Source organism: Protopterus annectens, chromosome 1.part2, assembly GCF_019279795.1.
Source record: "Protopterus annectens isolate FY-2018-M chromosome 1.part2, PAN1.0, whole genome shotgun sequence".
NCBI classification, from domain to species: domain Eukaryota; kingdom Metazoa; phylum Chordata; order Ceratodontiformes; family Protopteridae; genus Protopterus; species Protopterus annectens.
The window spans coordinates 565,509,101-565,534,087 of record NC_056727.1 but is presented as its reverse complement, the minus strand read 5'-3'; the positions used below and the strand labels follow the sequence as shown (position 1 = coordinate 565,534,087).

Genomic DNA, 24,987 nt, shown 5'->3' with positions numbered 1-24,987 from the left:
TGAATATGTATGGGGAAATCTGATGGGAGATATAGTGCATGTAGTTAGGAAGCGATGTTATATATAAGACACTTATATTTGACAGTTTTTGCTAGATAGTTTTTGAAAGCTTTATATAAGGAGAGAGAAAATTCATTGATTTTTTTTTTTATTTTTTTGAAGGGAGAGAACACTGTGTACTCAATTTCCAAATCTTACATTTCTACAACTTATCTGTTAGTGCATCAGTTTAATGCTGATATTTCCTGTTGCAACAGTGCAGGGTTCAAAGCCTTTAGGCTGGCAGTTAGTGCAAAGGAATAAGGCTGTGAGCTGTTAATGGGCTATTTCCTGTGGTATAGAGTTTGATTCCCTTCATTTGTCTAGTTTATGACCTTTAGTGAGTTAATAAACCAGAGAATACTTTGCAGCAAATGGAAATTTGGGTTAGGCTCCTGGACAGCATGCCTTGTAACTACCTACTCTGTTATACAAAGAGATTTCTAAACCAAGCACCACATTCTCAGTACAGGTACGTGGCTGGAAAATGTAAAAAAACCCTTTGTGCTGTCTCTCACACTTTCCTTTCACTTTCACATTTTGCTGTTTTTGAATACACATTAACTAGTTAATTAATTTTCTGCTTTATCCTACTCAGCATCTCATTGGGGAAGGAAGCTATCCCAGCATTCAACGAGCATAAGCAGCTAACCAGTCTTGGCTGGTGCACTGGTTGATTGCAGATTAAATCATTCCAACATTCAAAATGGGAAAATGCATAGAAATGCACAAATGCATTACTGCTTTTAGTATATACAAATTTATTTCCAGAAGATTCACAAAAATCATAACATACAGAGCAGGTAACTTACCTTCTAATACACACAAGTATGAAGCAATTTTATATATTTAAGTATCAGACTTTTGTTTATCTTATTAAATTGAAAATAAAACAGCAGCCAAAAACAAAACTGTACAAACTAATCACACAACAGATTCACTCTAGTTTGATTACTTTCATGTCCTTTTCATGGATTTTTATAGCCATCTATGTGAGGCTAAGCTACATAAAATGATGCAGCTGTAGAGGTACTCAGTCTTTCTGATTTGGCTATGCATGACCAGAAATAAAAAAAAGATGAAGTCAGGCCATCTGCAGTGAAACTAGCACACCTAGCCCTAGAGTACGTTACTATACCTTTGAAATTGTATATTGGCTGGATAACCATACGTTAGAGGTGTTTAGTCTTAACCCATAATTTCGAGGAAGGTGGTACATCCCAAAACTAGTGACCTACTATGAGTAAGTCATATATGTTGTCTGTATTAGTTTTATTTCGTTTTTCTGTATTTCCTCATTAACCAAGTAGGACTAATCATGTATAAGAGATTCTATTCAGAAGACCCCTACAACACTGGCATGGAGACATTTCTGCTGCCTATTGAAAATCAGCATTCAAAATGCCGAGTGCTGACACACAGACAAATTAATTACTGAAGCTGCAGGAGAAGCGCAAATCTTGAACATTGCTCTTTTTTTTTAAACGTCTGTTTTGTAGAGGTAAAGCTGCCACTCCCCCAGACTTATATACACCAACTCTGGGATTGCCATACCTCGGCAAAAGTAGAATATTGCAGGAAATGACCACCTCAGACTTAATATATGCTGTTTGTTTGGCCATTTAGTCTCTGTGTTTTAGGACTTGCTCTGCTGGGTCCTGACATTTCAGATGGTTACCATAAATGTCTGGAAATAGAGATGGAAGAAATCTTACTCAGGAATGTAGGATCAGGACCGTTACTACTTTAGAGCCTTAATCACATGTTCTACATATATAAGCCTTGTTTAACAACAACAGAAGCCACAGGGAATATGACTTGTAAGTAAGTAGGGTTTGCTTATGTACTTTGTTTGTTTTGTTCTCTAAACCAACCCGCTGTCCGTTGATGATTACCCCTTCCCAGCCAACTGTCCCACTTATTCCTCATCACTAGGGAGAGGGTTGACTGTGAGGGCCCCTCACTTGCACAGCCATCAGGGAGATGAAGAGTTTCTGTTTTATGCTCCAAATCTTGTACGCACCTGACAATATACACAGGTGGAATGTGCAATGGGTGGATGGGAGATGGCATTTCTTCACTTCTGCTATGGTCATTCTATCCAGGAAGCCTGACTTCTTCAGCCAAAGCATGAGTGGTGGTCCTTCTGGTCTCCAACAGGGAAATCACATGGCTTAATGTGCCCAGAGTGTGCAAAACACTCCTTACTCCCTGTGAGAGAGAAGCAGGCTGTGCCCCTTCATTTCTTCCCCTCCCTGCCTTCTTGCTTCAGTGCTATGGTCACTAATTTCAGACAGGGCTTTACCCCTTTGTGTCACAGAGCCAGGTGTTTTATGTACTTATTACACCAGGAAGACATATCAGTCACAATTATATGATCTAAGTTATAGAGTGGAATAAGCTTAGCAGAATTTCCTAATAACACTGGGTGTTTGATGTGTGTATAAACATCCCTAAATTTCACTACTGTGGTTTGTGTGGCATCCATCTTCCACTTCAACTTCAATTTTATGTAGGTGTTTTATCAGTAAAACAGCAAATGCAATTATGATACAATCAGACACATTTATATGATAAAAGAAAAGTAAAATTACACAAAAGTAATAAAAAAAACATACATTGCAATGATCATGGATCATCACAATTCATCCCACCCCTTTGAAAGCAATCTCAAAAAGGTAAGATTTTTTTTTTTTTTTGAGAACCTTAAAACCTAGTAAAGCCAGCCAATGAAGAACATTCCTGGAGCCAATGAGGTGATACATTCCACAGGTGGGTGATCTAAAAGGTAAATTAAAGAACACCGGATCTCTCAAGATACACCCGCAGAACCACCATTAGTCTCTGAATGGCTGAGTGCATGATCCTTGTAGGGCTGTATCACACCCCTAATTCTTTCATATTAGTGGGACCCAAGTCAAGAATGGACAAATACACCAACACCAAAATATTATGCACAATTCTTAACTGAACCAGCATCCTATGAAGGCTGCAACAAGCATGGATAATATGTTGGTAATGACCTATGTGATTTGTGCAAGTGAGTAACCTGGCGTCAGAGTTCTGTACCTACTTTAAACAGTCAAATTCAGCATTAGGAAGTCACAGGTAGGGGACATTACAATAGTCTGTCCTGGAATAGAATAAAGCATGAACTACTACTGAGAGATAAGCTTAAGACAGAAAATTCTTAATCCTGAAGGTATTTCTTAAATGGAAACATAATGATTTCACAACAGCTGACACTTGGTCCTGAAGTGTCAAGCTATTATCCAAAATTATACTTAGATTATACAAATTTTCAACAATGTCAAGCTCATTTCCACTTAATAGGATGAAACTAGGAAGTAAAGGTGCTTCAGAATCCCTCAAAGTAGCATAGAATACCACAGCTTTGGTTTTGGAGGTGTTCCCTTTCAACCAGTTTTGTGAAACCCAAAGATTGGCTTCAGAATCATTAGCCAGTCATTTCATGTTGTGGAAAGTAGAGGTAAAGGCGAGCTTCTTCTGCATAACTATGGCATGCCAATCCCTTCTCCCTAATGAGATCTTGTAGTGGAAGCATAAAGACTGTGAAAAGCCATGTGCCTAAGACTGAGCCCTGTAGATCTTCACATTCCAATGGGTGAGGCGAGGATGTATTCAGTCATGAGCAAATCCTTGGGGAGCAACCAGAGAGAGATGGAATGTAAACCATTCTAAGGCCGTACAGGAGAGACCTCAGTAAAATCAATCAAACGACTGAGCTCTACAGTATGAAATGTTGCCAAGAGATTCAGGGATGACTAATACTGAATAGTACCACCGGTCTCCAATTACTAAAAGATCATTAACTATTCAAACAAGAGCAGTACCTGCATCATGGTGAGTTTGAAACCCGGACTGAAAGGGTGCTGGAGCTCACTGACAATAAGATGGGTCCAAAGCTGCTTAAAAACAACCTTTCCAATAGCTTTATCTAGAACTGGATTGTTAGAATTTGGGCAGTAATTATCAAGTATGGTAGGATCTAAAGTGGTGTCTTCAGATTAGGGATAGCAAAGGACACCATCTCCTTGGGATGTACGTAATATCATATTAGAAACATTGCTAGACCTAGCATGTTTTACATAAAACACACTGTACTCCTTGCAGTAGTCTTTCTGTAAACAGTGTATGGTGGATCACAAGCATAACTTAGGTGCTGAATATGTGAGCTAAGCAACATTTGTTTGCATTTTATCACACTGTACTAATTATGTTCCTACCATGGAATACGAATAAGGATTAGAGAGTGCATATGTAGGAAACATTTTATGTAACAGCCTTCAGGACCAAAAAATGTGATATTTACTAAATGAAAAGGGATGCAAAAGTGAAATAAGTCAACAAGTATGCATCATGAACATTTTTCTTCAGGATGTACCGACCAGGGACTAGAAAAACAAGAGTTAGTCATGTATTTGTAATAATGGGCTATTCCATTTTGTGACTGATAGTCACTTACTTATCTATAGTATCTTGTGCCTTTTCATGATTATAACTGTGTTCCTAGGCACCCTTAATTGACATTCCTTTATGCAATTTGGTTAGCCTTGCAAAGATGCAACAGTGTTTTTATTTTAGCAGGTATTAGCTTTCCACGTTAGACTCCTTTGAAGATATAATATTAACAAGAAGGTACTAACTTGTACTTACCTGTGAATGGCAGCATTACAAACACTTGAAACAGATGCATAAATATCAGTGCCATATACAGGCTGCTTTGTATCCTGGCATCCCCGTGGGCATCTCACTATAAACTCTGGGATGCTGATCTTTCCAGCTCTGATATCACAACCAATTTCAGGAAAATCTGAAAGGAAACAAAATTAAAAAATTATGTTTTGTGAAACACTTGCTGTAGTCACACTTTTGTAGAAATGCCAATGCTCAAGAGACAGATTACTCAATATTCAACAGCGATTGATAAGCTGTGACATTTAATTACGTGCTCCATAAAGTACGGCACACAGTGCAGTGCTGAACGGGACTATATTGTAGCAATGAGTGTAATCCAGTATTTATTATAACTTATTGTGAAATTATTTATTTTATTATTTAAAATAAATAAGCAACTCAGGAGTTTAACCCAAACCACTAAAACCAAGTCTGATGCAAAGATAGCCACTTATGATAAATGTAGTCATAAAGTCTTCTTTAGCTATATCTGCAGCCTCAAGAACTCTATCTATTAATGGGCTGAGCTGATTGTGATCGACTCCACCAGCAAAGAAGCTGAAAACATAGCAAATTCAACTCCAGCTTTAGTTCTCTTTCACCCTCTATTTTCTCACAAGATAGTCCAGAAACTGATTCCCCCTTACCTTCACACAGGACCCAGTTCTGAAGAGGCTATCAAAGGCCCGGAATACTGCATCAGTGGTTCCTAGCAATGTCCCAGGATGTATCTTAAATAACACAAAGCATGTTTTATCCAAATCCCTAACAATGTTGTTCAAACTCAGCCTCCTCACAGGCTTTCTACCAAAGGAGTGGAAGATAGATATGGTCATACCTTTGCACAAGTAATGGCGATCCACTGACCAAGGTAATTAGCGACAAGTAAGTCTGACCAAACTCACTTGTAAAGTCATGGAAAGACTCATCATGGAATTAATCAATAAGGATCTAGTGAACCTCTAAACAATGGACCCATTCCAGTTTGGGTTCATAAAATGCAGGTCTTGCTTACTCAACCTACTAGACTTCTTTGAAAATGTCACCAAGGCAAAAGAGTGCATACCACCAACCTAGATCTGGCCAAAGCTTTTGACATAATATGCCACTAAGGCATACTGGAGATGCTTACCCAGTTGGGAACCAACCCATACATCATCTGTGGGATTGCCATCTGGCTCACAGATATGACTCAAGAGATCAAGATAGAGGAAACTACCCTCACAAAAAGACCAGTCACCAGTGGAGTTCCACAGAATTCAGTACTGGCACCTTTCCTGTATGGCATCTTCTTCTGCTCTGAAGTAAAGGCAAACATTAAGGGTCTGTAGCTGACAAAGTTTGCAGATGACTTCAAACTGGGATTAGCCATTGAATCCGCAAATGTCACAACAATTTTGCAGGAAGGCTGTTCCCAAATAAATGACTGGTGCCAGAGCTATGGATTAAAGCTAAATGCCAAGAAGTGCATTATTGTATCATTTTGGAAAACCCACCACCCCAGAAAATTAGCACATTAACAATACACCTCTAACAGTCAACCCTGCTGCTCAGGATTTGGGAATATATGTGGACAGTAACCTACCATTCAACTAATATGTATCCACAGTGGTACGAAAGTCCTTCTATATTACACAGCTTATAAGGGTAGTCTCCAGGTCTAGAGACGTCATTGCCCCCTTTATTCTGCTCTCATAAGGTCAGTCATGTACAATGTTTCCTTTGACATGCATCGGCCAAGGCATGTGTAGGTCTTAAAACATAAGTCCTACACAGACCACCTCAAAAGACTGACACTGTATTTAGTACCCTACAGACTGCTAAGAAGGAACCTGTGTTTGGCTTGTAAGGTATCCTCTGACCCAATACTGATAGACCTGCTGCACATCTGGAAGTCAAATGGTATCAGAAATATTCGTTCCTGATACCTGAACCTCTTCTGTTACTTAAATGGAATGCTTTGGAGAGTCAGGTATATCTATCAAATGTTACCACTACTTTGGAACAGACTCCCCTCCCTGTCTCTAGTCAAGCTTAACCTCGATCTATGGATGAGAATGAAGAAGTTTACCCCATAACTACCCCCTGTATTACTTATGGACAAATGCACACCTAAATGCTCTTCCTACATTATGTACCTACAAATACCCAATGGTATTCCTTACAACTAATCACTATCTCACCCAGAACTAATCACTGTCTTATGGATATTATGTAAATATACACCATGGAACTAGGTATGGGTAATTTTAACTGATAGGATAATTGGCTAGGCTTAAAACAGCCCACAAGGAATAGCTAGCCTAGTATTCACATATTAACCTAGAAATTTACAAAATTGTGAGGAAGCATGTTTTCTGTTTAGGTCTGTGAAACTATTTTGAATAAATTGCCTTACTTTTCAGGAGGCAAGGAAGACTAATTGCTCTGATTGCAGAGATAGCATTACAATATTTAATGAATACATTTAAATACACAATTGCCTTTGAAAGATTTCACATTTTTTTGCACTTTATAGTCAGCATCTAGAGTTTTGTTTGCATTGACAGACACAATGATCCATTGCTACTAGACTGAAGCTATGTGGCTTTTGTAGTAAAATGTTAGCCTTCTATTTTAAACTGTCATTAACTTTCTCTGATGTATGAATGCAGTATCTTTATTGATGAACAATCATATATAATGAAGGGCGTATGCATGTGTAGCCATAGAATGCAGAAACTATGTGATAAGACGATGGCCCTCAGGCTGTGACTGCAGATGCAGGTAGCAACATGCTACAATAAACATTGAGGGCTCTGAAAGAGATATAGTGATAGTTTATGCTGCTTAATCATTTTCCAAGTTCCTGTTGTTTTTTTTTTTTTTTTTTTGGCATGTGCTTCATGAAATAGAACAAATATTATGCATTAGCATTCCAAAGTGAATGTGGGAGATGGTAAACAACTTGGTAAACCAGACAAAAACACTGCACCATGTACCACTGCATAAAGGTGATTGTCTAGTTATTTTCAGGTAATGACTATTGCAGACAGGTGTATAAACTTACAGATGGGATTAAACATTGTCACTTGTGGTTCTTAAGAGTGTCTTAATTGGTCATTTCATTCTGATTAACCTGAATTAATAATCATCTTCTACCTTTGGATCGCAGTCAAGGAAAAACAGACTAATGGCTGTACAGGACTAATCGTTTTGTAATAGACTTTCTCATTTATTTATTGTAGCTGGTGTTGCACTAATTAAGGAAATCATTTTGCACAACAGCCATAATTATGCATGAGTTCTTAAGGCCAAGAGACAAACATACAATTTATAGTGAACCAGATAGTCTATAGACCTAACTACTCTATCTGAGATAGAGTAGTTAGGTCTATAGAAGCTAGATATTTCTAATGTCTATCTCACAAAATTCTCTTTCTTTCTTTTCGGCTTTTCCCGGATAGGGGTCGCCACAGTGGAACTCCGGTCCGCTAATAATTGGCAGTCACTTTTTATGGTGCCGAGTTACCAGCCCGACGTCCAACCTTCAGTGAAGGCACGCCCATTCACACATGTCTTTCGGAGGCTCTCGACCGTGGGGAGAACATACAGACTAAGCACAGAACGCCCTCCAGCCGAGAATTGAAAAGGAAAACCTCTTGCTGTGAGGTAACAACGGTAATCACTGTCTCACAAACATAGCCGGCCTTAGGCATAGGCCAACTAGGCGGCTGCCTAGGCCACCGGTCTGGTAGGGGCACTTTTCCAGTATTTATTTGGTGTAGGTAGACCAGGATGGGGGCACTGGGTAGTGTGGTGGGGGGCAAAGTGGAGCCCTTTTGCCTAGGGTGCCAGTTGACCTAAGACCGTTCCTGCTCACAAAACAATGTGCTCAAATTACAGGAACGAACATATGTTGTCATAATCTGAAATTAGTCTTTATGTGTAAAATCTGTAAACCTGTGAAGTCAAGTATGTGAAACTGTGTGCGCACCTTCGAATTTCAATGCAGAGGTAATTTTTTCTCACATACTTGGATGCCAAGAATACAATACAAAGCTATACATTTCCGCATTTTTATCAATTTAAAATTTAAAAACTTAAATGCTATGTTCGTACAGACAGAAACATTTGCCTCAACATTTTAAAACGACAGCTTTAATATATTTTCACCAGATATAACTTTGCCTAAGGATCTCAGAATTTGAAGTATTATAGTAGGCTACATCATTGATATATATATATATATGTGTGTGTGTGTATGCGTGTGTGTGTGTGTGTGTGTGTGTGTGTGTGTGTGTGTGTGTGTGTGTGTGTGTGTCAAGATAACTAGTGGCTATGGATTAGAAAGGCATGAAACATGTAAGTTATGAATTCAATTATTTTCTGTGGGGTAGCATGTTTTTTCTCATCTGAAATACATTTACTGTCACTCATTCAAAAATATACAAGTGAAATGCAATGATACAAGACAACCAACAGAACCAGACATTTTCAAAATGCTAATGTTTGTTGCATTAAAAAGATAAAAAAGGGGATAATTGTAGTACAGGTGCTGGCTGTGTCTTTAATTACATGATAATTATGTGTTTTAATTGCCATGGAAATAAGGAAGAGCTGTTTGTTGTGACGGATGCTGGACTGTACCCATAGATAAACAGTATGCATATGGGCACAATCACGCTGACATAATCTCTTCTGTTTTCCAATGTCTTTCACAATCAGCCATGAAATATAACTGTCATATTATATATTACTCTAGGAGCTGTAAAAAACAGTAATTGGAGACATTGTTAAATACCACCACTAAACTGAACTTTCTGGTAATTATTTTCAAACTAACAATAGTGTCCAGAATGTCTCTTTTCCAAGAAGGGATAAAACTGATACATTCTGGAGAACTTCAGTATTAGCTCTGCATAAGGATTTATTACTTTAATTAAAAATCCTAAACTGAAAATTAGCTTGGGTAATTTGTGTTTGAGATGTAACCAGATAATAGCAAATCATTCTTACTTGAATCATTCTGGTGTTATCTAGTCCTGTTTCTGTTGTTACATAGTAGTGTGGGAAAGCTCAATCCTTTCTGGTGGTGTCCCTGCAGTCAAAGGAGGTTTTGGTGAGTGCGTGATTCAGCAAATGGTTGAACTGCAGTGTCATTATGAGAGAGGGTGGACCCAATTTCTGAAAACAGAAGGTTTCTTTATTCCATTTTATTTATTTATTGACTGTCTGAGAAGACTGAAGTTTCTCTTAGTGGTTTACTTGTTTCTATCTCTCTCTCTGTCTTTATCCCTTCATATTTACAGTCAAACGTGTACTATCAGGCATATGTGGGATAATAGGACTATGAAAAATCCATTAGAAATTCAGGTATTAGATTTTATAACCTGTCACACATTTATTCTATCAGGACCGGTTGGCCTACTGCCAAGTGAAGCTTGGTTTCCTGTAACTGTCACATCAGATTTTACAATAACAAGAAAACCTTCTATCCTAGGTTTAAAAAGTTTGTCCTGACCTTTTTTATTAAATACCCGGACCTTATATCCTGATCTAATTCCTTGAGTGGACCTTGACCTTTGGTCACAACTGATTTCCAATTCCTGGTAATAACCTTGGTTACCAGTAAAGTCTCTGCCAAAGATTTGTAAAGCCAGTCGCAGTGATCCCACTTTCATGTGGATAATCTTTTTGAGGATTTAATTAATTAACTTGTTTATTTGTGATGAAGTCATTTTCAGTATAATCTGAGTACAAAAGCAACAATGGGCAAATGACTACTCCTAGCTTGCAGTTGTCTGCAAACGTAGTCAGCCTGAGTCCTTTGATATTGACTTTTAGTTAAGAGAAGTAGATGCCAAACAGGAGAAGTCTCAGCACTGAACCCTGGGGGACTCCACTAGTGACTGGTCTCTTTGTGCAGGTAGCTTACCCTATTTTGATCTCCTGTGCCCTATCAGAAAGCTAGTAGGCAATCCAACAGGTGACACAGGGGGATTATTCCTAGTTTATTTAACTTTTCTACCATGCCTGAGTGGAAGATTGTGTCAAAAGCTTTACCCAGGTCGAGGTATGCCTTTGTCCCTTCATTTGCTGACCTTTTTAAAAAAGTCCATCAGGTTGAGTATGCATTATCTGCTCTTGACGAATACAAGCTGAGAGAGGTCCACTGTTTGGAGGTTCCCTATGTCCTTATTTATTAGTTCTATGATAAGTGTCAGTGGCACAACAGGTAGCATATGCACCTTTGGTGGAGAAGGTTATGGGTTCTATCTTGCACCATGCAGCTCAAGTGATGACACTGTAGTATTACATGGGGGAGGGGGTGTTGCTGCAATACTGAGTGTATCATTCTTTGGAGGAGACATTAAACTGAGGCCCCATCTGCTTGTGTTGGTGGTAGCTCAAGTGGATGTAAAAGATCCAATAGCATCAATCAAAAGGAGCAGGGGAAGTTCCTCAATGTCCTGGCCAAATTTCTCCTAGTAGTATAAAATACCACATCAGGTCTCCCCTGAAAAGTGTCTGCTGAACTAGTGGGACTAACCTGGTCAACCAAAATGATAAATAAGTAAAATAGTAAATCTTTCCATGGCTTTAGACTTATGAGACTGTAATTGCCTGGGTCTGCGGAAGGCCCTGTCATATGCAGGGGCATGACTGTAGCTGTTCTTCATTTGCTTGGTACAAAACCTGTATGGAGGGTGAGGCTGAACAGTATTATTAGGGGACAAGTGAAACCATGCCTCATGCTATTTAAGATGCATTCAGTGATATTGTCAGGTACCACAGATACAGTATTTTTAGCTTTTAATAGTGCTTATAGGACATGGTCTTGTGTGATAGCAGGACACAAGTCAGTTTTGGGTATATCTTGTAGGACAGATGGAGGGGAGAGAGGAGTAAAGTTTGAGCTGAATTTATTAGACATTATGTTAGCTATATCTTCAGCCTCAGTGTAGGGTAAAGATTAGTTGCGTAAAATCTTATCATAAGCATAGATGTCCTTCTCTTCCATGTTGCAGTATTCTCACTGTGGAATCCTCTGCCTCAGGTGACCTGAACGTCTGGCTCCAATGCAAAAGCTTAAGCCTGGTTGCTGCTTGGTGCGTGGGATGTCACACACAGGGCCATAAATCATGGGCCTTAAATGTGACGTCTGCAAACACAGACATCAGAACTGGCTGCCCATTTGGACAATAGCCTAAGCAGAACAAGCAAGATGCTATCCAGAGAGGGTAAATGTGATTAAGGGGGTTAGGAGGGGGGAAGGAATACTGCAACATGGAATAGGAGGACATCTATGGTTATGGTAAGATTTTACACAACTAACCTATGCCTTTCTATTCTCATGTTCCAGTATTCTCATTGTGGGGGAGTGCCACAGCTCAGGTTGAGAAAGGGGTGGAGAAAGAAGTAGCAGGTTTCCAGGAAACTCTGGAGGATTGCCCTTGCAAATCCTGCCCTGGCTCTGGATATATTGTCCAACTTATAATGTTTGGTAAAGGTATACACTGAGCACCATGTGGCTGCCTATAGTATGGTGACTGTATCCAGGCCTTTGAGAAAGGCTCCTAAGGAGGCCACTGCTCTAGCAGAATGCATCTTAACATTGTAGGGTAAGTCTTTGCCATGAAAGGAGCAGTAGAAGCCAATAGTTTTTCGTATCCAGGATATTTGTTTGTTTGGATAGTGCTTCCCCAGGGGCCTGGGGTGAAATGATACAAAGAGCTGATTGGACCTTCTAATGCTCTTGGTCTTGTCCAGGTAAAATCTTAATTGTCTGTGGACATTAAGGGAGTGGAGCCCTGTCTCATTGTGTCATTTTGTGGTGAATGGAAGAAGGTAGGTAAATGAATATACTGGCTGAGGGACAGTTCATTGACCACTTTGGGCATGAAGGAGGGATTCATGTGAAGGGCTACCCTGTCTTTGTGGAAGACTGTGTAGGGTGGGGATGCCATGAGAGCTTGCAGCTCAGAGACTCTCCTAGCTGAAGAAAGGGCTACTAATAGGACAGTCTTCCAGGTACACATCTGCAGAGAAGCAGAACTTGACGGTTCAAAGGGGGCAATGGTGAGTTTTTTCAGTACATAGTTCAAGTCCTGGGGGGTGGGTAGGTTTTCCTCAGTGATCTGATGTGGAAAACCCCCTTCATTTGACCTCCAGTCTAGAAAGGAGGGGGATCCATAGGTAAGCATGCTGAAATGGCAGATAAGTGGACTTTCTCTGAAGAGTACGAAAGTTATTATTTTAGGAGCTCATACACATAGGCTAGAACTAAGGGTACATCCGCTTGGAAGGGGTCTTTTTGGCTTTGGAGATACCATTTGGAGAACCTTTTCCATTTGGAAATGTAGGAGCTCCGGGTATTGGGTTTCCTGGCCTCCTGCAGGATGGATAGCACGTCCTCTGAGTGCAGGTGTCTGAAAGGTATCAGTAGTTTATCACCCACAGGGTTAGGCTGAGTGTTTCCAGGTTTGGATGAATCAGAGATCCCTTCTGTTGTGTGAGAAAGTCCACCTTGTGAACCAACTTGTGGTGCTTGCCCTTGGCAAGAGATAGAAGAAGGGGAAACCAAAGCTGCCTTGGCTACTAGAGAGCCACTAGCAAGATTTTTGGCTTGTCCTTCTGGATTTTCAGTAGGACTTTCTGAATGAGTGGGAAGGGTGGGAAGGCATAAAGGAACAGTCCCTTCTAATAAATTGAAAAGGCATCCACTTTCCAAGCTAGTGGAGAGGGTGTTCTGGAGCAGAATAGCTGCAGTTGTCTGTTCTGAGGGGAGGCAAACAGATTATCTGTGGTATGCCCCATTGGTGGACAATGTTTAAGAACACATCTCTGTGTAACATCCACTCATGATGTTGAGAGAAGTATCTGTTCAGGGCATCAACCCGATGTTGTCTTGGGATGGAATGTAGACTGCCTGCAGTGTAACATTGTACTGGGTGGCTAACTCCCATGCCTGTATTGCAAGCCTGCAGAGTAAACAGGACCTGGTCCCTCCTGTTTGTTGATGTACCACATCACAGTTGTATTGTCTGTGAAGATTTGGAGGGGGCCTAGCTAGAAAGAGAGCAGCCATCTCCCTCACGTTGATATGTTTTTTCTGGAGAGAGGGCTCCCATTGAGCTTGCATCTTGAGGCCGTTCACAGTGGCCCCCCCCACCCTAGATCCGAGGCATCTGTGTGCATAGTTTGCTCTGGCTTAGTGAGTTGCAGAGGTAGACCTGGATTCTGGTATACTTATTGGAGCCACCACCTCAACTCTGTTTTTAGGCAGGGTAGGAAGGGAACCTAAAATTCCAGGGTGTGATTGTGTTGTGACCAGACATTTTTAAGTATTACTGGAACTTTCTCATGTGCAGCCTGGTTAGAAGTAGCATAGGAAGTGCAGCTGCCATGACGCACATGAGACAGATGAACTCCCTGGCAGAAATGTTGTTGACCAGAAGTAACTCTTGGAAGAAGTTGGTTAGTGGGTAGACTTTGTCCTGAGAAAGGAAGGCCTTCATCAGGTCTGTTCTTATCCTGCAGCCCAAGAAGGTTTGTTCTTGGGTTGGGGTAAGGAAGGACTTTGTCAGGTTGAGAGTGAACCACAAGTTCTGGAGCAGGGATATAGTGAATTTTAAGTGGGTCCTGAGAGTATTTTCCTCTTCTGCTAAAATGAGTAAGTCATCCAGGTAAGGGTAAATTTGTATGGCTTTTGTTTTGCAGTAGGTTATTGCTGGGGCTAGACACTTTGTGAAGACCCATGGTGCAGTAGATAAACCAAAGGGCAAAGCAGTAAACAAAGTATGAGGATGGCACAGCAAAGCGTAAAAACTTCCTGTAGTCTGGGTGGATGGTGATATGGAGGTATGCCTCCTTCAGGTCCAAAGAGGCCATGAACACTCTGGGTGGCAGAAGTGGAAGAAGGGTTTGAAAGGATAACATTCTGAAAGAAGGGACCTGCAGAAAGGGATTTTGCAGGGCAAGTCTAGAATGGGCCTCCAAGGGCCATCCTTTTTTGGTATTAGGAAAAGTCTGGAGTAGAACCCTCAACCTTCTTGGCCTGAGGGGAGCCTTTCTATGGTCCCTTGTGAGAGTAGATCTTGGATGATCTGAGTGATTAGATGTAATTGTTTTTTGGGGAGGTATGGGTATGCCTTGTGGAAGGGGTTTTCCCTGCCAGGTCATAAAGTACCCTTTTCCACTATTAATAAGACCCAGCAGTCTGAGGTGACCTCTTTCCAAATGGGCAGACAGTTAGAGAGGCGAGTGGAGAGGGGTAGGTGGCTGAGGCAGTCATGCACGGTTGTTTCTATCTGGAAAGGGATACCTGGTGGTGGGTTGTGAAGAGGCTGTCCTGAGGGAAGCAGCCTTTCTGGATCCTTTCCTGTGCCTTGAAGAAGAGGAGGAGGATGGGGCAGGGGCCCTCCTGACAATGGTGGACTTGGGCGGGTAGTTTCTATAGAATTTTGGAATAGGTGAGACCAATAAATGTTTGAGGTCCTAAAGTGGTTTGCTTTTTTCCTGGAGGCTTTTGAACACCTCAGCAGACTGTTTGCCAAACAAGATATTGTCTAGGGGTGCATCCAAGATTTGGTTCTTAAAATCATCAGGAAGTGTCTGTAGTCTGAGCCAGGAATATCTGTGCAGAACAGAAACAAAAGCAGCAGATCTTTATAGAATGTCTGGCAACCTGTGCTGCTAATGAGAGCTTAGATGCTACCTGTGTTTTGTTAGGCGAGTCAGACAGGTTAGAAAGTAGTAAAGTTGTCTGGGAAACCAAGTCTAGGGAGTATTTGACCATGTGGGTCTGATAATTGATTGCACTGAAGGCTAGAGTGGAAGATGTGTATATCTTTTTACCAGTCTGTCCATGACCTTACTGTTCTTGTCGGATGGCAGAAGGGAGGAAGAGGGAATTTGTTTAGGTTATTTATCTGGGGCCACTGCAATGACAGCAGGGTCTTCCATAGGTGTCTTGATGAGGTATTTGTGGTCATCAGGTGCTTTATAAAACCTGTCAGATCTCTCGGATGCTGGGGGCTATGATTCAGGAGTCTTGGAGTCTGAAGCAAATGCATCCAGGTAAGCTGGAAACACAGGGGGGATTGCAGAGAAGGAGGGTGATTCCATTTGAATGGGATCCCATTTGAAAAACTCCCTCATTTTAGATACAGTCTCCCCAAAAGAAATAGCTTCAGGTGGGGAGTCTCCTTCCATGGAGTCCTCATCTGGGGAGTAGTAGTCCAGGGGATAAGGTAGCTGGGATGTATATGTCAAAGATTCATCTGAAGAGGAGGAAGAGGAATCTTCCTCCTGAGTTTAAGCAGGTGAAATGGAAGAAACTGAAGCTGGCCTAGGGCTGAGACTAGGCAAGGTACTAGCAAGAGAAGCTGTGGGCCGAAGAGCCATAAAGGCCTGTACCAAAGACTGGGAGAATATTTGCCATTCTGGTTGATATTCAGTTGAAGGAGTAATATGTTTGGTTTTTTACTTCTTCTTAAGAGGAGTGGTCTTAGTGGGGGATAGTGAAGGAGCAGGCCTAGGATCGGGTGTCTGGCCTGTGGGGGAATAGTCCTGTTCTGGCACTGTGGGTGGGTGTATGGTGAAGCCTGGTTCCCCCTCGACGTCAGCTGAAGTCGACGTCAGAATAACCTCCAAGGACGTGCTGACTGGAGATTCTAGGGCGGCTTCCACAAAGTTACCCACCAAAGTCACCAGTTCTTCTGGACGTCCTTCAGCCCCTAGACCAGTAGCTGGAGGGAAGTCTGACATTGGATGGGCAGATGCAGTAGGCCTTGCAACCTTTGCCTTCTTTTTAGGCAGTTCCACTTTGAAAGCCGACTTGGGATCCATGCCTAAGGCTAATTGCTTTAGATGCTGGCTTTCCAGGAAAAGTTTCAGGGCTGCCAGGGTTTTAGGGATGAACAATTGGAATCCTTGTGCAGACTCTGGCAGCTACACTTACATTTCCCCCTTCTAGATGACATCAGCTATTTAAAATGGAGCAACAGCAACCTAATCTCAAGAGAAAACAGAAAATTCCCCAATGGGGTACTTATCTTTAGACATCTTCTGAAGTGCAGAGTGAAGCGAACAAGCTGATGTTCGACTGTGGCAGAGAAATTCAGAGGTCTGTGTATGCAGATGTCACATTTAAAGCCCATAGTTTATGTCCCTATGTGTGATGTCCCACACACCTAGCAGCAGCCATAAGCTTTTGCATAGGAGCCGGACGTTCGGGTTGCCTGAGGCTGAGGATCCCACAGTGAGAATACTGCAACATGAGAATAGGACATCATCATTTACAATCAGCTCAGCATATTGCTCCATTGTGCTTCTGAGATTACAAACATAACAAAAAAGGCCTTGTAATTGTCTGTGGCTTGCATAGGTATTTCAGCCTCAGACTTGATGTTGATGGATTTTGTTAAGCTCCCAAGTTGCGTACTTCAGTGAAGAGGGCTCTATCATTTGGGGAATTCCTCTTTCTACTTTTTGTTAAAATTCTGTCGGCCGCAGTGATAAAGTGGTTAGCATTTTTGTCTAACAACAAGAGGTACTCTGGTTTGAGTCTCAGCTGGAGCGCCTTCTGTGCGGAGTCTGCATGTCCTCCCTGCAGTTGAGTGAGTTTTAAAGACATGCAGGCAGGTGTGTGTGTCTATGTGTGTGCCTTCTGTGAAGGTTGGGCACTGGGCTGGCAACTCAACACCATAAAAACACCACTGCCAATCAATCTGCAGACTGGTGAACCACTGTGGTGATCCCTAATGGGAGAAGTCAAAACACACTGCTTAGTTTTTGACAAAATTCTCTTCCTTTTATTGTAAAGCTTGTTGATACTGGTTCCACCATGACAGTTTGTTTCTGGGATTTGCACTGCACTTGTTCCTACAGGGTACTGCTGCATCTATGCCACTGTTTACATGCTGGTGTAGTGCAGTTGTGTACATGTCCATGCATTCAGTGAATTTGAAGCTTACCAATGTGTCACTTAGGAGTAGGTAGTTTGCCTTAGTCAACACTCAAAAGGTACCTTGGTGGAAGGGATCTTTGGTTTCAATTTTATGTTAAAGGATACGGCTTTATGGGCAGACCTAACAAGTGAGAAATATATACAGAGATAGTGAAGTTTCAAGGTGTTGCGCAACCTAGTGGGTGTTTTGACTAATTGTTCCAGGGCATTGTACTGACTGAATCTCTGTGATTGTGCACTAGTGGTGGGTATTGGGTTTAATACTGAGTGATACCAGGTTCAGTATATTGGCATTGTGGTTTTCTTGGGTCATAGTGGGAGTTCTATAGGTAGCTAATATATGGTGCAGGAACTTTCTGATGGCTATTTGGACATGAAGAAACTTTAGTGCATCATGCTTTATTAACTTTGAGTGAGTCTCTTCTAGATGAAGGTTAATGCACCTTTACATTTTTTCTCTTGCAAAGTAGCTGGTTTAAAAGGGTAGAAAACATTACAGTCCTGCACATTCTGAATGCCCCCGCCCACTATTTCAAAGTATGTTTCAGTCACTATAGAGATGTCTATGTCCTCCAGGGTGAAAAGGGCTTGTAGAGAGTGGGATTTTTTTGTTTAGGATCCTAGCATTGATCAGTAACACCTTCATATTTTCCTTTACCTGATTCATTATGTTGGTAGGTTGATCAGGTCGGCATTGCCTAAAAAAGGTACTGGGGTGGACAATGTCTTTGCCAATAATCAAAACCCTAGAGGGTTATCCCTTTTATGGGCACAAAGCTGGGTCAGCAGCTAACAAATATGGGATCATAGGTGGTTTAATTACCACCTTGAGTCTCCCCTATAAAAGGTCACTGGCCTAGTGGAACTAACCAGATCAATAAAGGACAGAGAGACAGACAGAGAGATAGATAGGTAGATAGATAGATAGATAGATATTGTGATAGTTAGATCACATATAAGGAGCCCTTATATATGCTTGCATATAATTAGGTTCATAGGTTCACAATGTACTAGGCAATCAGTCAGCAGACCATTTCAAGCTTAACCAAAAAAAAAAAAAAAAAAACTATTCAAAAATTCCCTTTACCCTCAGCGAGGGCAAGACAGTATAGACCAGGAGAGAATTTGAGGCTGCCCATGCCATTATCTAAGTTTACCTTGAAGGTGGCAAAGGTGTTACTCTGCTTAACATGTGGCAGAAGTTTGTTCCAGAGGTGAGGGACAGGTTGAGATATGAATCTATCACACCAACATATCTTATTTATCTGGTAATAAAGGTTTAGTTCCTTTAACTAAATATTTAATGTACCATCAATTCTATGAAGGAATAAGAGACCAAATAGGGTTGGGTCTTTCTTGGTACAAAAGTCTAGACATAGATCTCCATGGAGGAGTCTGTAAGAGACTAAGTACAGGTAAAGGGCTGTCTGTCTTTCCTGATAATTAAGATTTTTGAGAACACTGTTCTCTTATAATTCTATTAATTATAGTATAAAATGACATAGTATGAAAAAGCATCCAAAAATCATACACTGAGTTTGCAGAATCAATTTCTTGCTTTGCTCTTAGTCATGACTATATATCTGACATGCACCTCTAGGGTGTAATCACATGCATTATGCTCATTCTTGGGTTACTTACGTTGCTTGGATTTTTTGTTCTTTGGCAGGGCTGCTTTTGATCCAGACACAATATTCAGCAGGCAAACTGAAAGGAAGAGTAAAAAAAACAGAACTGGTCAGTGTTCTAGTGGTCATCAAGGTATGTTGGTACTACACCTGGATCGCCAGAGGAATGTAGCCATGCCCTCTTCTAAGTGACCTTATCTTCTGTGGGACCTGAATAGACAACTGTTTATTAGACAGGCAACAGCAGTCACAAAATAACATTTTCTTTGTAGGCTTCTGTAATTTCTAACAATACAGACATCTGTATAGAATGAGAAAGATGTGCTAATATAGGCTACATGTACCAGCAGAAAGTGATAGTCCTCTTTTTACAAACAGGATCCATGTTTGGAAGAATGAGGTACCATTTCCTTTGAAGGATTGGTGACAAAATAGGCCATCAGATGTTTCATAATAGAGGTCACAGCTCATTAAGGTGAATACATTATGCTGAATATATTGTCTATGGGTCTGTAGTTTGGCACTAGGTATGTAGTTCCCAGGGTCTTGGCTTCACTCTTGCAGTACAGCTTGGATTTAGAAAGGCATTCATAGGTAGGTCTGGAATTCAGGGACATTAAATGACCTCATTATACAGAGTCACATACCACACGAGTGGCAACTATGAGTTTCAGACTGAAGTATGAAGTTCACAGAGAATCATACAATAGTTTCTAAAATTTAATTAGTACTTTATACAGCACAGCCCTATTTGTTGCAGCTCAGACTACACTTTATGGTTTAATACAAATATCATTATTCATTACTGAACAGATAGCAAAACAAATGTGAATAAACACGTCTGGTGAACATATTTTCTGAAAGCAAATGTTGATTCAGTGTTAACAAATGAAAACATAAACTAAGCCGTTTTACTAAGCAGTAAATATCAGCAGAAATCTTAAAAAATATATAGCATTAAATGAAATTAACAGAACAAATCCACCTACTTCTAATAATTTTTTCATTGCCTGACTTGCATCATTCAACAGTCAATAATTATGAAACTTGATTCGGGGCTACTGAATAACCACCAGGGTCTCTTTATTCTATATAACTACACTGTGAGGTGAAACATACGTTGGAAACTTTAGTCTAGAAACTGGTTAGAATACACAAATAAAGCTTGAAACAAAATGCCAGATGCATTAAGGGAGCACATTCCAAAATTTAGACATAAACCAGCAGTGGTATTACTTATAAACCTACTAGATGCTTATGTAGGACAGAGCTATCAGTATTGTTCCCCTGAAAACATATATTCAAGAGTCCTTTAAACTTAGTTGGTGACATGCATTTTTGACAAGAAACACATTAAAAGCACATTTCCAGATATCAAAATGCACAGAAACATGCTCTGTCTATACTATTTATTATTTTTAATCAAACACATTAAAAGTACTTACCAAACCAAAGAGCAGCATAAGACAGCGCATTCATTTTGGCATAAATAGTTTTCTTATTCAGTGAAATTTGCTGTCGAAGAGAAAAGAAAAGCAGTGGTAATAGAATTAGGTATTAAAAGTGCTGAAAGAAAAAAGGTGATGAGAGTACACGTAAAACAATGCTGTTTTCTGTTTACGGAGATATATAAGTAAAGCTACTAATTAAGTTAGAAATAGACAGAGGGCAAGCGCAGCACAGAGTAGAAAAAACAGCCTGTGCGTCTGGAACACAGCATTTATCTGCAAGGATTATAATATGGCAGTTTCAAACACATGAAGTAAACAAAGATAAAACATCATTAAAAATGTTATATTTAAGAAAATCAATCAAGATACATAAGATCCTTTAATTTCTGACAATATGCTCAATAGCTGGTATGGAGGCCCTGTGGTAGCCCGTTTATTTTGGTCTGATCTGAAGAATTTCTGGCTGCAGAGCAGTTAAATAACCATTAGATGGCAGTATTACACAACATGACCTGGGTAGAACTATAAACATCTGCTGTAGTTTTATCAAAATCCTGTACATTCAAAGGTGGATATTTTCAAGGAAAATGTGACTTGTCTTTTATTGTGTAAAAGTTTGGTTGCCTTTTGATGATATATATAAGGTGTTAAAAGTATTGCTTAGTTGTTACTGCTCATGGTATAATTGCAGTCTTCAATGTGCATCTATATATTATAGGTCCTGTGTCCCATTATGTTAATTGCAAAACATTCAATATGGATTTATTTATTAAATCTTTTTTGTTTATTTTATACTTAGATTACATGTTGGCAGAATATAAGCTTAATAGTTTGTGCAAAAAGACTGCAAAACACAAATTGCAGAAGTACACAGAACAAGCCAGCTTAGCTTGTACATCTAGTAAATGATGAAATGTTTTTCCTTATCAGAAGAATGTTATAGTAGCAGGACTGGACATGCTGAACACGACAAGATTTAGTTAGAAGTCAGCAAGTATGACAGCATCTCTTAAGGTGGAATTGAAATCCCTCTGATATTTTGGGCTCCAAGGCTCCAAGTGGCAATCTTGTAGGTATTATGTGCAGCATAGTTACAACAGCTGTATAATTTTCTACCACTTACTTATGGTGGCCTCATTCCTATCAGTAGAAGTCAGCCCACTGTACTTTGTAGACTGCTTAGGAGGCATGCCACCAGTCTCGATGGTCTTTACATGACCTTTCATGTTCATCCAATATTTTTGTCCTGTTCTTGAATCTTACTTCCTTGCCTGTCTTTTGGTTTCTTGGATCATGTTTCAAGTTCTTCTATGGGTGGCTCATTCCTTTGACATTCTTTTTCACCCAGACCATCCTGGGCAGTTAGACATCTATTCTATTCTGTGTAATGAGCATATTCCAGAGACATCTAATCTACTGCTCTGTGTGGTGAGTGCATATCGGGGGCATCTGTTCTACTGCACTGTGTGGTGAGTGTAAATGTGTAGCATCTCTTCTACTGCACTGTGTGATGAGTGTATATTTGAGGCATGTACTCTATTGCTTAGTGTGGTAAGTGTATGCATACCTGGGGCATCTGTTCTACTGTACTGTGAGGTTAGTGTATATCTGGGGCATCTGTTCCATTGCACTGTTTGATGAGCATGTACCCGAGTCATTTCCATGTTCTCATGCTTAAGTGTCATTGACTATTCTGCAAACATGCCAACATAAAGCCATGATGCATGAATATTATACATTGATGTAACTGGCTGGCAGGGCTCATTACTGAGTTGTCATATGCCTGAGCTGCTGTAGCCTTCATAGCAAGTTTAGCTCCAGCTGTACATGTAAAACTGTTGTGGTGACTCGTATCAGTATGTTATGCACCCTGTCAAAATGGCTTTCCTTTTCACCCTCTCCTAAGGATGGAACAGTCAGTCATCAATACTGGGGGAGGCAAATCTACCTTAATGTCACTGTGTCACTAGTGCTGTTACATGGCACTACTTCCATACCTCTCAAATCTTAGCACAAGAATCAGGGAGAAAACCAAAAATAATGGAATGATAAAGGCCCAAACTCATTGAGAGATTTTAAATATTGCTCTTCTATACTTTGAAATTAGTAGAATAACAGGTTTTGCATTAACATGAGATTTCTAAAGGATATAAAACCTGAAATTCAAATATTTACCATTATTTAATGAATAAATTCCAAATAGTTAATTTGCCAGAAAACCACAGATTGCACAAGGATCAGACAAAATCAGGGACATTTAAGTGGTATTGCTACCTCTTCTGGTCTTTGTCAGATTGCTCTCCTCCATTACCCTTGCTAACAGCGCATACCAGAACTATCATCAGTCATCTTCAGAATTGTCCCATATTCCTTACTGCATATTCTGCAGCTGTACATTTCTCCTTCTACTACCTAAAGCAGGCACATGTGTTGCTGCAGTGCCATAACAGACAGAGCTAGCTTAGAAGAACTAAAACCATTAAAGCCAAATTCAAAACCCTTCTCAAATCTCATCTAACTCAAACATGGATCTGCACCTGCCCCAACCCTGGATAACACACCGACTCAAACATGCAAGCATTTCTATATCCCATGTATTCAGCACAATAGAAATACCTAGGATGTTAGTATCTCTGGCACTTGTCTATTGAAATACATCCTGTCTAATGTAACTACATTGTATTGTGTATGATGACAACTGTATAATGTATTTATAGAAGCTTTTTACTGTACAGCTACTGTGTGTATGAAATCATTTGTATTATGTATCAACACAACCTTTGTATTGTACAACTACTGCAATTACTTTCATGTAATTGTATTATCTAATACTGTTTGTAGAGGAGCTTTTCTCCCTGGGCCTCCACTGAAAATGGGCAGCCTGCACAATCTGACTTTCCCAGTAATCAAATACAAAACAAATAAATAAAATACAATATTTTATCTGTACTCTGAGCATGCATCATCCTTCTTGCTTGTGTCCATATATTACTCCATTGGTGCTACATTTTCTATCTGGGTATTAGTGAGCCCACAGCAGAAAATGGTAGCCTTTCCTTTTTCACTGTAACTAGTGAAACAGCAAAATTAGAATTGCAGCCGAACCCCAGGTAGTATGCATCTTCATGTCATGAGGCCAGTAAATCATTATACCCCTTGATATGTGCCATTTACTGCTTTGTGATGTTCTGCATGACTTCTTCTTTTCCTTTCAGCTTTTCTCGTCAGGGGTCATCACAGCAGAAAAATGGTCCAGATAATGATTGGCAGTGGAGTTTTATGGTGTCACGATGCCAGCCCAGCACCCAACCTTCCACAGAAGACACACACACACACACACACACACACACACACACACACACACACACACACACACACGTCCAATCTACCTTCAGCATGTCTTTGGGATGTGGGAGGAAACCAGAGCACCTGGAGGAAACCCACATGACCGCAGGTAGGACATGCAGACTCCGCACAGAAAGCACCCTAGCCAAGAATTGAACTGGAGAGCCTTTTGCTGTGAGGCAGTGACTCTAACCATTGCACCACTGTGGCCACCCTTTGTGATGTTCTGCATAACAGTGCAACAATCTGAAAACCTTTACATGACCTTCCCAGATGATCCATTTTAGTAGAAGGGCAATGAAATTAAGCAAGTCTACATCATGAAGCAGAGCCTGAGACAGAAGCCCCCTGGGCTACAAGCTGAGATAGCTCAGTATATGCCTGATTGATGGCCTGGATCCTTAATGCCATGTCAGGCCTCATGTTATCTCTGATGAAGAAGCAGTGTCCTAGTTTCCTAATTTCAGAATCCTGCGTTAGTGATGGTGTCTTTTAGACATAAAGGGAGACTGCCTTTGTGGTGGAACAGGTACCTCTCTTCTACAATCATTGTGCCTGGGCTAGCAACCTTCAACAGAAATGCACCTCCATGGATACTTTTTAACTGCAGAGAGACTAATCATAAACTGGCAAACTTGAGAACACAGAATGATGCCATGTTTGCTCTGCTACCTAGTGCACATCTTATCACCCTGACTGCCAAAAGTGACTCTTTCTATAGAATTGTCACTACTGTTGACCAGATCTTTTTGGAATGATTGGTTAATTGTGTAATATGGCACTGACTATGAGTGTTCCTCCTTTCTTTGTGCTTTTTACCTGTGAAGCCAAACCCTAGCATCTGCAGCATGTTTCATAAACACAAGGAAACACA

General features: G+C 40.5%; 1 protein-coding gene across 3 annotated transcripts in view; it reads right to left on the bottom strand.

Moving 5' to 3' along the window:
* Positions 1–24,987, bottom strand: part of VIT (vitrin) — a 1,072,224-nt gene that overhangs the window by 646,406 nt on the left and 400,831 nt on the right. For all 3 annotated transcript variants that reach the window (XM_044057778.1, XM_044057780.1, XM_044057779.1), the window contains 3 exons: positions 20,763–20,832; positions 19,331–19,396; positions 4,717–4,873 (listed from right to left, as the gene is read on the bottom strand). In XM_044057778.1, the coding sequence (XP_043913713.1) occupies positions 4,717–4,873; positions 19,331–19,396; positions 20,763–20,796 (257 nt within the window). In that variant the 5' untranslated portion in view covers positions 20,797–20,832. The remainder of the gene's footprint in view (positions 1–4,716; positions 4,874–19,330; positions 19,397–20,762; positions 20,833–24,987) is intronic.